At 37.6% G+C, this 17,918-nt stretch overlaps 1 protein-coding gene across 1 annotated transcript; it reads left to right on the top strand.

Annotated features, from left to right (window-relative positions):
- The first annotated feature begins 817 nt into the window (after window positions 1-817).
- engase (endo-beta-N-acetylglucosaminidase) lies at window positions 818-17,825 on the top strand. The gene is made up of 14 exons (XM_067418554.1): window positions 818-1,016; window positions 1,184-1,260; window positions 1,343-1,544; window positions 1,641-1,789; window positions 10,336-10,490; window positions 10,585-10,733; window positions 10,834-11,005; window positions 12,620-12,723; window positions 12,824-12,935; window positions 13,327-13,511; window positions 13,583-13,725; window positions 13,826-13,925; window positions 15,092-15,203; window positions 16,065-17,825. The coding sequence occupies exons 1-14, from the start codon at window positions 919-921 to the stop codon at window positions 16,461-16,463; spliced, it is 2,157 nt and encodes a 718-aa protein (XP_067274655.1). The 5' UTR covers window positions 818-918; the 3' UTR covers window positions 16,464-17,825.
- The last annotated feature ends 93 nt before the right edge of the window (window positions 17,826-17,918 follow it).

The following is a 17,918-nucleotide window of genomic DNA, read 5'->3' as shown; positions in this document are numbered from 1 at the left end:
TGGTTTTATAACGTCTGATTTATAAAAAAAATAATACCAAAACTAAAGGTGTTGGGAGAAAAAAAAGACATTAAAAGCCACATTTTAGTCCGTGTAAAAAAGAAAAGAAAAAAAAAGAACGAAACTTCCAGATACCCATGGCATCCATCTGTTAAAAGCACTCGACTTGCGGCCCACGTGATACTGAAAGAGAAAAAAATGATTGTGCCTAATGGTCTGCATGATGAATGGATATGAGAGGTATTTAGGGGCATTCTGGATGAAGACAAAAAGGACAAAGGGTGTGAATTATTTATGAATTTATATATTTTTGCTCCTCTCTAGTTCAGATTTGTACAAATGAATAGCCTACTTCTTTTAGAAAATTGGAGGCCGCCTCACACAGCCTTACGGCGTAGGCCTAACTTAGGCTACTATTCACCAGGGTTCATTCAAGTATTCAAAATCACGGTTGAATGATATTTGGGTAATTGTTTATTTATTCTAAAATATTTCAATGAATCACAGTTGTACTTCTTGTCATTAAATGTACTTTAGAGTCTCAATTGATCATTTCAGTGGCTGTTTGTTTATCTTTTCTATGGGAAGTGCATGTAAGATGTGCTGGAAGATTCGCAATAGTTTTTAAAAGGACTATACCTTTTCATGAGTGTTTAAAATAAACATAAGAAGAATTATGTGTTGATAAACAGTTCACATACCAGTCATTTTATTGGTCCAGTCTACTGCCCTCTAGTGGAGATTAAATCAACATCTTTACGCAGAAGGATCTAGTCCTGTCCTATTTTTTTTTACAGTCTATGGTCCTGTCAGTCCAGCACGTACCGCACTCATTCAGCCAATCAGAGCACACGCGGAAGCTGCTGTTCTTTCTGTTCCCTAACTGAGAGGTGTTGAGATCTGTTGACGTTTTTTTAAATGGAAAGTGTTTCTACAAAAGACAAAGATAAAATGACAACCCGAAAACGAAAAAGAGACGAAACTACAAGCAGTAAGATTCCTAAAACAGAGATCAGGTAACAGTTATTTTGCCTTTTTTTGAGTTATGATTGATCAATTTTCTGCATCATGTCTGAAGACCATGCGAATCAAAACAGCATTTTATTTTCCTTATAACATATGTTATAGCTCTATATGTAGTTATAACATAACGACATGTTCAATGCTGTGGTTGTTTATTCAGCTCAGATTCTTGCCTCGATCAACCAGGAGATCAAAGTGTTCACGAAGTCGTAAATTACGAGCCATCCACCTTGCCAGGTATTTATAATATAGTATATGTTGGAGTTTATTCTTTCAAAAACAGTATCGGTCTTTCACTTCCTTTTCTGTGGTCTAACAGCAATCCACTACGATCCTGACACAACTGAGCCCATCAGCTGCAGTCTAAAGTCTCTTGATGAGCTGCTATCATGGAAACGGAATGAAGCAAGTCCATTTAATGTGGCCACCGTGCCTCTGGCAAGCAGGTTTCCTTCACTGGACAGCTGCCCTAGGCGGACATTGGTGTCCCATGACATGATGGGTGGCTACCTGGAGGACAGGTACAACTCAGTTTGGTTTTAGCCTGATATTCAATCATGTGTCACTTTCAGGAATTGTTTAGTTAGTCTTCTCTTCATGGTCCTGTTCTTTCTGAGGTTCATTCAAGGCACAGAGGTGGAGATGCCGTATGCCTTCTATCACTGGGAGTATATTGACATCTTCAATTACTTCAGTCATCAGATGGTAACCATTCCTCCTGCGGTTTGGACGAATGCAGCACATAAGCATGGAGTGCTCTCTATTGGTGAGTCTCTTGGTGGGGTCCTAGGGTACGTTTACACAACAATACACTAAAATGGTGTATTGTTATGCAACAGTGTACTAACAATGGAGAAGTTTTTTCTTGTTTTTCATGAACAGATGGCAGTGTTGTTGAAACAAACATAGTTCACACAGATTTTGAACTATTAGTATTCTGCTGCCAGGCCAGTATGTTGCTTTGTAAAGAAAAACAATGCACCTATAGACTGAACATGTAATGCACATGTGCAAGACGTCACTGTTTTTACAAATTTGTGTTTTTGTTGTTTAGACAGAGACAGTAATGGTAATTTTCAAAAACTTTCGCTAAAAAAATAACGTTTTTGGTTGAAAACAGGTTTGTGTAAAAGGTCCATTAAACATATTAGTCTTGCTGTAAAAATAATATCCTTGTAAAAAATAAGTACAAATGCAAACTAATTGTAATGTTTCCTGACTTTTCATTTCATGATATTTGCTATTAAATTAAACTCCATTAAATTTGTAATCTATTCAATTTGTTGACCTTAATATTTTTTTTACCCAATTAAGTACATCTTTATATGTAATTTAAATTCCTATTTATTATTCTATTTATTATACATTTCTGTATATATTGTGTGTGTGCTTGTTTTTGTGAAATATCTGGACACAAATATGTATAATGACATGTGTAAGACCAAGCTTGTAGTCTCCCTCTCATTTACTGAAGCTTTCGCGCCTCGATCGCCCCCCGGTGACCGGTCCCAGTATAGCCGCCCCTCTGTGTTTTCTAATGGACACGAGGCAAACTAAACAATAAAATTACACTTCAAAGATTTTTTCCCCAAAGTTAGTTTATGTCATTGAAGGCAGTTATCATCACGATGATTTCATTTCAAGCATTGTCACTGAGGCCCTAACTGACTTTTTTCTGAATTTTTGGGAGCAGATTGGTGCTTTAGTTTCTACATTTCCATAACTGTTTATTTCACACCAACATAATTAATTGTTCTGCATCTGCGAGAGTGTAGGCGGGTTTTTGATATCGCAGCTGTACTTCCTGCTCTCTACTGTGCAACTCCGGTCCCGAAATCGTACTGCACAGACTCGGTCCCAAGATGTCAGCACCGTGCACCCCGCCTGAAAGCTTCAAATATGCACTGTAAAAAATTTCTAGTGCTTTCAACGAATTATTATTTAGTAACTTGTTCCACAGATTTTTTACGCTCACTCAATTTCGTTCTAGAAATTGTTACCTGAATTAATATTTTTTAATTGGCTCAAACTTGACTTCAACATTAAAATGTACATTGGCTCAATTTTTATTAAAGTTAATTGAATGAATAATTTTTAGTTGGCTCAAACTTTACTTCAACTTTAAAATGTATGTTTACTCAACCTGTTTTTATAATTAATTCAACTAAACGTTTTAATTAGGGGTTTCATTTTTAAATGATTTTAATTTTTACCAGAAATTGCAGTGGTGGAACTAGTTACAACATGTTATAGCAAGAATAAAAACAAATTAAAGCACATTGTATCAAGTGCATTTATAACATTTGTCATACAAACAATACATTTTCATACAAATTCATTTCAAAATTTCTTTAAATAATAAAAAAAATGACCAAAGCCCTTGTCACTTTTCTTTAATGCACCTTTAGTTTTGAAAATACACACACAGTCAAAGTAGATACAGTGGAGCATTCTTGCTATTTGCAGGTGTTTCAGCTGGTAAAGGGATAGTTCACCAAAAATGAAAATTCTGTCCTCATTTACTCGCCCTCATGTTGTTCAAATCCTGTATAATTTTGTTTTTTCTGCTGAACACAAAATAAGATATTCGTAAGAATGTTTGTAACAAAGCAGATAAAGCAACCATTTACTACCATAGTATTTTCCCCCCTACTATGGTAGTGAATGGTTGTTCTATTTGTGTTCAGCAGAACAAAGAAACTCATACAGGTTTGGAACAACTTGAGGGTAAATGAAAGAATTTTCATTTTTGGGTTAACTATCCCTTTAAGAAGAACTGACTGGCTTAGATGAGAAACTTTGCAACGACAACGCATCAATGGATATCTTGGTCACACCCTGTTGGAGAAAGAAAGAGAAAAATTAATAAAAAATAATTCATTTATCAATATCAAGAATTTACTTGCATGTGTGACTAAACTAAAGTTTAGAATTCGTCCCATGTGTGAGGACGATGAAATGAGCACCGTTTTATCATCGTATTCATGGTTATGTTGTTCCCTTAATTTACGGGACAATTTCAAAAGTTGGAACACTAAAAAAAATCACATTCAACACAACCACGTAACCCTTAATAGCGTACATTATTTGGCCTACATTAAGTTACACGTTTGACATGTTTCAGTAAATTTGCACGTATAAAAATCATCACCAAGGCACCTTGGCCTTTAGCTAATGAGGGAAAGTTTGTCTGACACAAAAATTGCACACAACACTCTGAGATTAAATCTAAAATAAATTATATTGTATTATAGTTTAAAACAAAATTATGTATTATTACATAAACATGGTTTAAGACCACATTAACGTAACATAAATCATTTATTCGATGAGGAGTGAACTTGACGTAGACATCACTAAGGCCTAAATAATCCCTATTTCCTTTGGCTATATTTACTTCTAATTTACTTTTTACTTCAATTCTAACGTTAAATATCCACACAAGCCTAATATGTTCGACATATTTGTCTGCAAAACAAGTACTCCAGAGATGCTTCCGCGAAATCAAACGAGCAATACAGATCCTTTCGCGTAGTCAAACAAGCTCTTGTACGTATTCATTAAAATTAGGCAGATTAAATGCCACAATTAACTACATATGTTCATGAATTATATATGTATATTAAATATGTAGCCTAATATGTAAGTGTTGTAGGATCCATCTTCTCATTATAATGCAGATACCATCATAAACAAAACATCGAGAATCCATCTAATTTCACAAATATTGTTCTGATATTATCAAATGTTTCTAACAGCCCATTTCAACAGCACAGAACATCTATTTACCATAGTAAAATATTGTGTAAAATATTGTGTTGGCCATATAGCCTACTTTTATAAAATGTTGACTAGATTCGCGTTTTTTAGTCCAGTCAACATTTGCAATTCTAAATGTTAACTGGATTTCAAAATATCAATTAATTTAATGTTTTTCAAATATATTTCTGCAGACTTAATATAATTAGTCTTCTTAACTAAGCACAAGTAAGAAAATTAGTTCAACATATATTTTTTTGCTCTTCCAACATTTTATTAATTGGGAGTTTTTAGAGTGTGGCAAGCGGAAACGGATGATGTTGGGTCGTCCATATTTTTTTACAGTCTATGGGTAAGACAGGTATTACGAGGAGAGGGTGAAATATGAGAAAGTAAAAATGCAGAATGTTTCCTGTGATGGGTAGGTTTAGGGCAGGGGCAGTGTAGGGGGATAAAATGTACAGTTTGTACAGTATAAAAACATTATAGCTATGGAATGTACTCTTGAATGGCCTCTTATTTCATTAATATTTTCTGGAGGTACAGTTTAAAAAAAGTATTTTTTTTTAGCACAAAAGGACAAATTTAGCAGCTGCTCTTTTCCATACAATAAACTGCAGAGTGTGACTTGTGGCTGTCAAGCACCCTTTAAGCCCAAAACGGCACCATGACCAGGGTTCTAAATTAACTCTTTCCCCGCCAAACACGGAAATTTCCGTTATTTGTGAGACAACGCTTCCAGGCCAATAACGGAATTTTCAGTGTTTTCACTGTCGGACGCTAGGAGTTGCTATTGCGCATCTTCTGAATGAGAGTACTGAATCTCCTGATCAAAACCATAGACTGTAAAAAAAAATATGGACGTAGTGTCCGTGATGTCACCCATAGGATTCTGATAAGCCGTTCTGAAGCTTAAAGTATGGGCGAGCTGAGCGTTGCCATCTTGTAAGCGAGTCAACGCGTGTCACTCCCGGATAACAGAAAATGGGCCAAAAGGCGGGATGTGCGCGGAGCTTAGGTGACGCAATAACTATAGACGGCAGATAAATGGCTATCCACTTGTAACCACGCCCTTAATTATGCAGAACCGTAAGGCTTTATAAAACGGAAACGAATGAGTTATAAAAAAATTCACCCCCCTCAGAGTTGTCATGAAGATCAAAATTAGCCTTATAAGCCAAAACCACAATTTGTACCAGGCTGTAAACATGTTTTTTTCTGCTTTAAAGTAGAGAATTTTAACATGGGGCTCAGTGAGATTCTGCTCCCTTCTGGAGCCTGTCCCTAGTGGCCAGTTGAGGAATTGCAGTTTACATTACTTCCGTATTGGCTTCAAAAGAGATCGCGGGAGGTTGCCGCTTGATCAAAACATACAAGTAAATCTCCTGATCAAAGCATACGCAGTGAAATGAGCCATCGCATGTAATCATATGCATATGAAAAATTACCTAAACATCATCAATAAACAGCATATGAATCAAAACTGTCAGCAAGGTCAGCTTTTTATTTTGATATATTGCATGCTCAGATATTCATTAAAAAATATTCTATGGGCTATTAAATTTTTGTGAAAATTGTCAAAAACTGGCTGGCAAATTAAAAAAAAAAAACGCTGGTGGGGAAAGAGTTAACACCCGCCAAATGCAGGTTAAAATACATTTTTGCGGCTGTTAAAGCTACACTGTGTAACTATATGTGCTCATTAATGTAAATTTACTTTAGTTCTACACTGTAAAATTGGTTGGTTTTTGTTGGTTTAACTTAAAAAAGTAAGTAACCTGGTTGCCTTAAAAATTTGAGTTGATACAATGAAGGAAATTTGTTTAATAAATAGAAACTCAAAATATTTTTGTATCTGAACCACATAAAAAATGTGATAAATCATGAAAAATAGCACTATTTGGCATGTTTCACTGCATCATCAGAAATAAAACACACACAATTACCCAATATGCTTAAAAATCTTTTAATAATATTTTAATAAAGGTTGTCAAATCTCAAAAAATGTTCATTGTATTAACTCAAATTTTCAATTTCAATGAACTCAAAATTTTAAGGCAACCAGGTAACTTTTTTTCTAAATAATTTTTTACAGTGTATGAAGCCAGTCCCTAAAAAATACGCAATTGGCTCAGATTGGTTAGCTGGCCCAGCTGTGTTCTGATTCGCTAACCACCTAGTTCACGTGTTCGATGATCTGCGAGCTGTGAGCAGAGTGCCGCCATTATGTGTTTTCAACGCTGACAGGGAGACGGAGCCTGCTGGATTTACAACACAAGATCATCCACTTCATCTGATTTATGTTATGTGACATTACGTGAGGGAACAGGGTTGAAAATTGTTGTGTTAGTTGATCGGTAAAGTTATTACGGACTGAGGGCGTCTGAGCCACTTTATATGTTTGTTACAACAGTGACGGAGCCTGCTGGATTTACAAGCTAAGATCATCCACTTCTCCTGATATATGTAACATTTTTTGATTGTGTAATGTAATTTGAAGTGTATGAAACCTAAAATAAACATTAAAAGACACTGAGCTCAAGTCAGTCTCTCACTCGCTCAGGGCCAGTCAACGCGCTAAAGTAGATTTACATTTTTGAATTTGGCAGTTGATCGCTGATGTTCTAATCATATATATGATCATATGCTGCAGGGACCAGCCTAGAATGTGATCGTACACGTCAAAGAGTTAACAAACTGGTTTGCAGCGGCAAACAGCGTTGTCATTTGTTTACTTCCTTGCTAAAAATTTACAATTTACAATACAAACTATTACAGGAAAACACGTAGATGAAAAATAAATCATACCAGGTTATGGCCCATAAACAGCTTCTGTTTTTAACGTTGGAACTGCTCCATCTTTCAGGACAAGCCGTTGGGCCTGCTTTGAACTTGCGACGATTGTGAGATTTCTTCCGTGAAAATGTGCAGCACAGAGAGCGAGATTTAAATTTTAATTATTGATCCCTAACTCCCCCGTCCCTAGGAAGGCTAAACAAAGTGGACCTACAATCCATTACAGCGTTTCGTCTGCATTGCAAAATGGCCTCGCCCCCCTTATTTAATATTCTCGAAGGAGGGGTTTATGTAAATATTGAACCCACTGATGTCAGCTAGCCTGGAGGAAAAGGCTCTAGTTCCCTACCGGCCGTTTGCTGTAGTCCTTAAAAATTGATTTCTTTAAAAGCAAATATCTCCCTTTGCTTTAAACTTTGAACATTGTAACTTTGCAGATGTTGTTTATGCTCAAACAGCAACATTATACACTAGCTAAAGTTGGAAAAGTGGAATAGTGTTTAACCACCCCTTTAAATGAAAAAATAAAATGAAAGCTAAAGCATAGCCTATATTTAATAAGATTATGGGAAAGTGCCCTTTATAAAAGGTAAAAAATATCACAAATATGCAGATTTAAAATATGATATATCAAAGCTGATTGAACACTGGTGAGAATATTGCTTCAGAATATTTTGTGAACACACACACACAAAATCTGGACGAGCACCTTTTTTACTCTGACAAGTGAATCTGTCATTCACTTGTCCAAAGGAATGTGAAAAGGCTTAATGTTGAGCCATGTAATTTATTTGAGTACTCTTATTTACCTCGGTGTACTTTATATGTGTTTTTCAAGCCAACAATGTTAATTCAGTGGCACTCATAATTTCTCTTATTTTCACCCAAAAAAAATTGGCTAGTGGAAATTCTGATTGGCTGGTAACTTTAGAAAGTTACCAGCCACATTGGCTGGTGATCAAAAAAATGAATTTAGAACCCTGACCATGACCTACAGGTCCTTCTAAAAAAATTAGCATATTGTGATAAAGTTAATTATTTTCCATAATGTAATGATACAAATTAAACTTTCATATATTTTAGATTCATTGCACACCAACTGAAATATTTCAGGTCTTTTATTGTTTTAATAATAATGATTTTGGCATACAGCTCATGAAAACCCCAAATTCTCAAAAAATTAGCATATCATGAAAAGGTTCTCTAAACGAGCTATTAACCTAATCATCTGAATCAACTAATTAACTCTAAACACCTGCAAAAGATTCCTGAGGCTTTTAAAAACTCCCAGCCTGGTTCATTACTCAAAACCGCAATCATGGGTAAGACTGCCGACCTGACTGCTGTCCAGAAGGCCATTATTGACACCCTCAAGCGAGAGGGTAAGACACAGAAAGAAATTTCTGAAAGAATAGGATGTTCCCAGAGGGCTGTATCAAGGCACCTCAGTGGGAAGTCTGTGGGAAGGAAAAAATGTGGCAAAAAATGCTGCACAACAAGAAGAGGTGACCGGACCCTGAGGAAGATTGTGGAGAAGGACCGATTCCAGACCTTGGGGGACCTGCGGAAGCAGTGGACTGAGTCTGGAGTAGAAACATCCAGAGCCACTGTTCACAGGCGTGTGCAGGAAATGGGCTACAGGTGCCGCATTCCTCAGGTCAAGCCACTTTTGGGCTATAGAGAAGCAGCACTGGACTGTTGCTCAGTGGTCCAAAGTACTTTTTTCGGATGAAAGCAAATTTTGCATGTCATTCGGAAATCAAGGTGCCAGAGTCTGGAGGAAGACTGGGGAGAAGGAAATGCCAAAATGCCTGAAGTCCAGTGTCAAGTACCCACAGTCAGTGATGGTCTGGGGTGCCATGTCAGCTGCTGGTGTTGGTCCACTGTGTTTTATCAAGGGCAGGGTCAATGCAGCTAGCTATCAGGAGATTTTGGAGCACTTCATGCTTCCATCTGCTGAAAAGCTTTATGGAGATGAAGATTTCGTTTTTCAGCATGACCTGGCACCTGCTCACAGTGCCAAAACCACTGGTAAATGGTTTACTGACCATGGTATTACTGTGCTCAATTGGCCTGCCAACTCTCCTGACCTGAACCCCATAGAGAATCTGTGGGATATTGTGAAGAGAAAGTTGAGAGACGCAAGACCCAACACTCTGGATGAGCTTAAGGCCGCTATCGAAGCATCCTGGTCCTCCAGAACACCTCAGCAGTGCCACAGACTGATCGCCTCCATGCCACGCCGCATTGAAGCAGTCATTTTTGCAAAAGGATTACCGACCAAATATTAAGTGCATAACTGAACATAATTATTCGAATGTTTACTTTTTTTGTATTAAAAACACTCTTCTTTTATTGGTCGGATTAAATATGCTAATTTTTTGAGAATTTTGGGTTTTCATGAGCTGTATGCCAAAATCATCAGTATTAAAACAATAAAAGACTTTCAGTTGGTGTGCAATGAATCTAAAGTATATGAAAGTTTAATTTTTATCATTACATTATGTAAAATAATGAACTTTATCACAATATGCTAATTCTTTGAGAAGGACCTGTATATTCAATGTCTTTTAAAGTCATATGACCTTGGCAAAAGCACTTTATGAATAAAAATACTATTGTCTTACAGCTTTGTGTGAGGAATAATGAGTTTAATGAGTTTTGAGAGTTTAAGCAAAAATGTAATTAACCACAGCACCTTTATAGAGAAGTAAATATCAGAATCGATTCATTAAATGAGTTATATTCCTCTCTAAGGCACATTCATCACAGAGTGGACAGATGGAGCAAAGATATGTGAGGCCTTCCTTGCAGATGAGGAGAGTTACCGTGCAGCTGCTGATAAGTTGGTTCAGATTTCCTACTGCTACGGCTTCGATGGCTGGCTCGTTAACATAGAAAATGTGCTGAGTGTGAGTAAACAAGGCATATATGATTGGAGCATTATACGGCCACTATGTTGACCTAATATCTAGTTTTTTACCCCAAATTTTACTGGCTCCCCAGGAGACTGCAGTGAAGAACACTAGTCCCTTTCTGCGCTATCTCACAGACCAGATGCATGAGCGCATTCCAGGCAGTGTAGTGATCTGGTATGACAGTGTACTGAAGAACGGCTCACTCAATTGGCAGAACGAACTCAATGAAGACAACAGGTAAGTGATGGTCTTGAGGGCTTCTGCAGGGGGAGATTCAGGTCTGTGAGATTTATATGGTAGATATTGTTCAACTTATGCAATTTTGTCATCCTATCAGACTGTTTTTTGATTCTTGTGATGGAATATTCACTAACTACAACTGGACAGAGCAGAGTCTAGATCGGATGAAGTCCTTCTCTGCCGCTCAGGGCCGCTTTGCTGACATCTATGTTGGCGTTGATGTGTTTGCAAGAGGGAAGGTGATCGGAGGGAAATTTGAGACGAATAAAGTTAGTGAATTTTTTTTGTTTCCTATGTTCACCAATGCAAAAATACAGTAAAAACACAATTTTTGTGACACATTATTACAATTTTAAAATAATTATTTTCTGTTGAAGTACTGTCTGTTTTGTAATTTTTGTAAATGTAATTTATTCCTGTGATCAGGGCCGTACCCAGGATTTTCTAAATACCGAGGTCCAAATATGAATTTTGGAGGGTTTGAAAAAAAAAACATTTCCCTCCTTTACATATGCATTTTAAGACATAAGCAAATCAAAGAATCAGCTAACTGTTGCTTTAAAACCATGTCAGTGTGTAGTATAAATTATTTTAAGAAGACAACTGATTTTTATAAATGAGAATCTGGTTAAATGTTGCAAAAAAAATCAGACTCCAAATTAGAAAATCAGAAAATCTGTTTTGTTGTTAAATTGAGCCGACATATGTGTGACTCCATCTTTGAAAACCTAGCTAAAGTTAATTTTTGTGATTTACATTATGTAAAGAACATTATTTGGTCATATAACCTTGATATATTTAATGTTGAATGAGTAAGATCATGTCAAAGATAGAAATCAATGTGAAAATATAACCAATGAGTGAAATCAAAATTTGATGCTCCTAATCTCAATATGAGACTTTAGCCTGGATTTCACAGACAAGAATCACATTATGTGTAGCAATTAGGAATATATAGTAGGCTAAGGCTTTTTCTATTCTGAGCACAGTGGGCTACCTGCTCTTTCTGTCTCATCGCCATCATCTTCTCTCTTTCTTTTTTCCCCAGTCTCCTTCTCTTGCCCTGTATCTTTTCTCTTTTCAAAGCTGAGCTTTGTTTGAAGCAGTTTTTTCATTTTCGTCTGTATCGGTAAAAACAAAGTTTTAAATGTAAATTTACTGAAGGCTTCCAAGAAAACCATCCCAGTTTACATCCCTGATTATTAAGCGCTCTCGCGGTGTTGTGATGTCAACCATCAGTCGTTGTTCGACGCGCCGGTTGCTGGTTGTGGCATTTGTCCCGCCTCTCTTCCACTGTGATTGGGCATTGATGTTCACCCAAAGTTGAACTGTGGGCGCTCAACGCGTAAAAATGGACAAAACCTGCCAGCTGTTGGCGCTATTGAAAAGAGCGGCGCATCCATTGGAAACAATTGAAAACATACACCGGACGAGGCGAGAACACCTGTTTGTACACGCCGCCTCAATAGGCTATTATTTTGCAACTTCTATTATGTACACCTCTGAGAATTACCGAGGTCCGGCCCTTGGGGACCTCAATGGTGGGTACGGCCCTGCTTGTGATGAAGCTGAATTCTATACTCCAGTCTTCAGTGTCACATGATCCTTCAGAAATCATTCTAATATGTCAATCGTATTGTTGTGCTGGCTTAATATTTTTGTGGAAATTTTTCAGGATCCTTTGATGAACAAAGTTCAATAGAACTGTTTGTCTTTACTGTCACTTTTAATGCATCCTTGACCTTGCTCATTAAAAGTATTCATTAAAACAAATCTTACTGACCCCAAACTTTTGAACAGTAGTGTCTATCCATAATTTCCCAGTGTTTTTGGCTGAAAGTACATGGAGAATAAATAAGCAATATGGAGTCTTCTTGTTTTAGGCTCTGGAGCTGATTCGCAAGTATGAGCTTTCAACAGCCATCTTTGCTCCTGGTTGGGTGTACGAATGTCACGAAAAGGCAGATTTTCGCCAAAACCAGGACAAGTATGTTCACAGTGTGCTCACTGCTCTGCGATGGAATATGTGTGTAAACACACACACAAGCAAACGTCACTGATGTGTGTTATCTGACCACTCTTCTAAGGTTTTGGAGCTTGCTGTCTGAGTTCCTTTATATCCATCGGCCCTCGTCCAGTCTTCCGTTCATCTCCTCATTCTGTCAGGGCTTTGGAAAGAGCCTGTACTGGAGGGGAAAGGTAGACTACACACAATCACACCAAGATTCTCTTCAATCTATGTGACTTTGAATGCATGTGACTGTGAGTTTGAATGCATTGGTGGGATTTTTACCATTTTTGTCTTTAAAGTACATTTTTTGACAATGAATTACACAAATGTTCATCTCAAATAACCACACAATATAAGATACCTTTAGTGTACCAATAAAATACGTTTTTTGACCCTTTTTTGTTGCCTTGACCCTCAAAAGCCTGTAGTCTTAGTCATGGCTTGCTGTGATAAGACTTAATAAAACAATAAATGCTACATTTTCACAATAATTTGTAGCACTGTAATGTAGCACTGTAATTTAGGGATGTCATTAGATATTGTAATATAGTATATCTGGCTATTTGATGCGTGATGTAGGTGGAGATGGAGAGAAGCTGGTTCAATCTGCATGCTCAGGAGATCCAGCCTCTGTACCTCTCTGAGAACATGGAGAATGGCGGCTGGCTGAGAAGCTATGGCTGTTCAAAGGACGCTTGGATTGGAGGAAGCTCACTGATGGTGGAGGGCGTGATTCCATCTGGACGTTCTGAAGTCTGTGCAAGGTATTGGAGGTTTTGTTTTCCCTGGAATACAACAATATTCAATCAAACACCTTCTTTTTGCCCCTTTGTAGGATATTTTCTCTCAATGTTCCCTTGGCCGCCAGGACGTTTGTCTCTTTTGTCTACAAGCCACCCGTGGGAGTGAAGGTGTCCTTGGAGCTCAAAACAATAGATGTTTCCCTGTGCACTTTCAATGGGACAGAGGAAATAGAATGTTAGTGGTTTCTCAAGCCTCCCTTTTCTGATCTCTGACTTTCTTGAGCTGTCAGAATGTGTAAAATTAATTTAATTTGCTTTATCGGGTGTGTGTTTAGCTCGTAGTGTCTTCCCAGAAGCATTAGCAGAGGATAATCAGTTGGTGGAGCAGTTTGTTCAGAATTGTGGCAGGTGGACTTCGGATGGCTGGACTACCAGGTGAGAGTCAACTGTTTAATACCCAACTAAAGGATTATAAGGAACACTTGTTCAAGTTCTTATTAATGCAATTATCTAAGCAACCAATCTCATGGCAGTTGCTTCAATGCATTTAGGGGTGTGGTCCTGGTCAAGACAATCTCCTGAACTCCAAACTTAATGTCAGAATGGGAAAGAAAGGTGATTTAGGCAATTTTAAGCGTGGCATGGTTTTTGGTGCCAGATGGGCCGATCTGAGTATTTCCCAATCTGTTCAATTACTGGGATTTTCACGCACAATCATTTCTAGGGTTTACAAAGAATGGTATGAAAAGGGAAAAACATCCAGTATGCGGCAGTCCTGTGGGTGAAAATGCCTTGTTGATGCTAGAGGTCAGAGGAGAATGGGCCGACTGATTCAAGCTGATAGAAGAGGAACTTTGACTGAAATAACCACTCCTTTCAACCGAGGTATGCAGCAAAGCATTTGTGAAGCCGCAACACACACAACCTTGAGGCGGATGGGCTACAACAGCAGAAGACCCCACCGGGTACCACTCATCTCCACTACAAATAGGAAAAAGAGGCTACAAGTTGCACAAGCTCACCAAAATTGGACAGTTGAAGACTGGAAAATGTTGCCTGGTCTGATGAGTCTTGATTTCTGTTGAGACATTCAGATGGTAGAGTCAGAATTTGGCGTAAACAGATTGAGAACATGGATCCATCAAGCACCTTGTTGAATCAATGCCACGTAGAATTAAGGCAGTTCTGAAGGCGAAAGTGGGCCACACAGTATTAGTATGGTGTTCCTAATAATCCTTTAGGGAATTGCAATGATACATGATACAATCAAATAAATGTTATTAATCCGTCATACTAATAATGTAGAATCTTAATGCCTTTTCTTGAACATTTTTAAACCACTTTTATACATTTCTCAAAATCCTAAAACTTTCTTTATTTTCAATTTTCAATTTAGACTTTTCAATTAATGTAACCCTACTGAACCTCACTTATCATATAGTATGTGAATGTTGTAGTTTGCGCATCGCCATCATTGTGATAATCCAATTCTCTGGCCTGCATGCTATAGGTTGCTGAATGCTGACCCCTGCTTTAAAGTCAGAAAAGTTTTGCTCATAACAAACATTGGAAACACTCTTATAATGTGGTTTCGTGCTTAGATGTTTCCTGTTGAAAATGATTGGATGCTCATTGCGAGAAGTGTGTGTTCGTGTTTCCCGAGATGAAGGAGATGAAGATGTCTCCTTTAACTGCAGGATTGGAGAGATTATGGTGAGATACACATGTACAAAACACGCACAGAACATGTTATGCATCTCTTTCAAGATATTCTAGTGGGTTTTTATAGTAGTGGTTTTTATTTTATGAGTGAAATAAGGTCTGTGGTTCACAAATTCAGACCGAAACCCATAAGACAATTATTTTAAAAAGGTTGTCTATATAGCCAATTAGTTTAAAAACAAAATGCTATGAACTAAAATCAGTTTTAAATGAAAGTGAATTTCACAAAATTTTATTAATATATAAGTATAAAAATAAATATTAATTTTGAGATTTAATAGATTACTTTTAATAGTGTTAATCAATTATTTGTGTTTTTAAAGAATGACTTCACAGTAAGTTCGTGTTATATATATATATGACAGCAAATGTAGTCTAAATGAAAAAATATGGGGAAATGAGCAGCACAATTAAAAATACTGTATTAACTGTTATTGGGAACTTAAAAAACCTGATATTCTCCAATATGGTGCTTCTTTTCTACAAAATAAGTTACACATTACTACATAAAATGTCACCAAGGCTGCATTTATTTGATCTTAAATACAGTGAAAACACTAATATTGTCAAACATTATTCAAATTTAAAATAACTGTTTTATATTTGAATCTATTTTAAGATTTAATTTATTACTGTGATGGCAAAGTTGAATTTTTTAGCATAATTACGTCAGTCTTTAGTGTCACATGATCCTTCAGAAATCTTTTGTAACATAAAAAACTTAACTGTCACTTTTGATTAATGCAGTCTCTGAATAAAAGTATTGTTTTCTGTCAATCTTACTGACCCTAAATGGTAGTGTAAGTATAATGTTGGTACTGGCTAAATAATCTCATTTCATATTTTGCACAGCTTTTGGATGCACAGAGTCTTCATGCTCCCCTGCAGTCTGTTGAAGGCATCTGTGTGAACGATGTGGTGTGGCAGACGGGTGCTTTGAAGGGACACGAAAACACACTGAAGGTTGTTTTGAACGCCACCTTACGCTGGCAATATCCCACTCAGCAGTTCCGCCATTTCTGGATCCACTGGAGACGTCTCCGTGGTCCCGACCCTCGGATTCCCCCTGGACCCCTGACTCTGATTGGCAGGTCTTACTCCACCATGTACCGTGTGGTGGAGCTGGAGGTTCCTGCTGCTCCGGGTCTCATAGAGCTGTTGGTGGAGCCTGTGAGCAGAGAGGGATTCAGAGTGCCTGAAGACCGGTGGGGCAGATGCACACTCAGCTACAGTTCTTCAGGAAACCCATGAACATAAAATGCATATCTCTTCTATTCAATATGCAGTAGAATGGGAGATGAGTTGGTGCTAAATCTGTATTCAATTATTTATTCTTAATACATTAATTGAAGAAGCAAGAAAATGTGTTAAATATGATTTGCAGTTATGTAATATGGTAAAATAATAATAATAATGTTTATTTTTTATAGCGCTTTTCAGGAACCCAAGGTTGTACAACAAACAACTCCAGATAGACAACAACAACAACAAAGAAGTAATACTATCAAAGTGAACAATTATCAGCAACTAGTTATGTAGCATAACATGAAGTGTTAATAAGTGGCATGAAAACAAGTACCTTATTAAAAACGGATATTTTAACCAGTCTCTCCATGAAATTCCCTTGCTTATGCATTTTTGTTGCAAAACAATGGAAATGTAAAAGCAACGTTAAAGGAAGTGTATGCAAGATTGTGGCCTAAACTGATACTGCAATCCCTTTCAAATGACTCTAGCGGTGTATCCCTCTCTCCCTCCCCCCTGACTCATGGTTGCCAGATAGACTGCAGGGTCCATCAGAAATGTTTGTAGCTGCAGCTGTGGTAACTAGAGGAGATCTGGCAACCCAGATGCCGAAACACTACTGACTTCTTGATTGGTCGTTAGGTGGTGGGTGGAGCTTCCGGCCAAAACATAACATGTCAACATCATAGACTGAAAACAATATGGACGACTCAACATCGTCCGTTTCCGCTTGCCAGATTTGAAGCTTTCAGGCGGCCTGCACGGCGCTGACATCTTTGGACCGAGTCTGTGCAGTAGTGATTTCAGGACCGGAGTTGCGCAGTAGAGCGCAGGAAGTACAGTCACGATATCAATAGCCCGCCTACACTCTCGCAGATGCAGAACAATTAATTACTTTGGTGTGAAATAAACAGTTATGGAAATGTAGAAATTAAAGCTAAAGCTCCAATCTGCTCCCAAAAATTCAGAAAAAAGTCAGTTAGTGCCTCAGTGACAACTTCACTCAGAGAAGACGTCGATCTCAGCTGTTAATCATGAAGTCACACCCCCTGTTTTAAACTAAAACAAAATTTATTTTAAAAACAAACACTTGAAATTAAATCATCGTGATGATAACTGCCCTCAATGACAAACTCACTTTTGGGAAAAAAATCTTTGAAGTGTAATTTTATTGTTTAGTTTGCCTCGTGTCCATTAGAAAACACAGAGGGGCGGCTATACTGGGACCGGTCACCGGGGGGCGATCGAGGTGCGAAAGCTTCAGTGTCTGAGAGGGAGACTGCAGGCTTGGTCAACATCAACATTAGTTGAGGGCTGCAACAACAACTTTTAAATGACAATATCCTGGCCGGACTGCTGTTGTCCGTGATATATAATATTTGAAATGAACATGATTTCCTAATGCCTAGTGACATATCAGGTCCCTTTTATGATTAATTGAAATGCATTTCTTACATACAG

This window comes from Pseudorasbora parva, chromosome 2 (genome assembly GCF_024679245.1).
Source record: "Pseudorasbora parva isolate DD20220531a chromosome 2, ASM2467924v1, whole genome shotgun sequence".
NCBI lineage: Eukaryota > Metazoa > Chordata > Actinopteri > Cypriniformes > Gobionidae > Pseudorasbora > Pseudorasbora parva.
Note: the sequence above shows the minus strand (reverse complement) of the source record. Positions and strands in the feature narration are given on the sequence as shown.

Bases quoted from the DNA above. Each gene is read 5' to 3' on its own strand.
- engase (XM_067418554.1), top strand. From the start codon at position 919: ATGGAAAGTGTTTCTACAAAAGACAAAGATAAAATGACAACCCGAAAA. The intron at 11,006-12,619 runs GTTAGTGAATTT...TTCTTGTTTTAG, and splicing joins GGAAATTTGAGACGAATAAA to GCTCTGGAGCTGATTCGCAA. The intron at 15,204-16,064 runs GTGAGATACACA...TATTTTGCACAG, and splicing joins GCAGGATTGGAGAGATTATG to CTTTTGGATGCACAGAGTCT.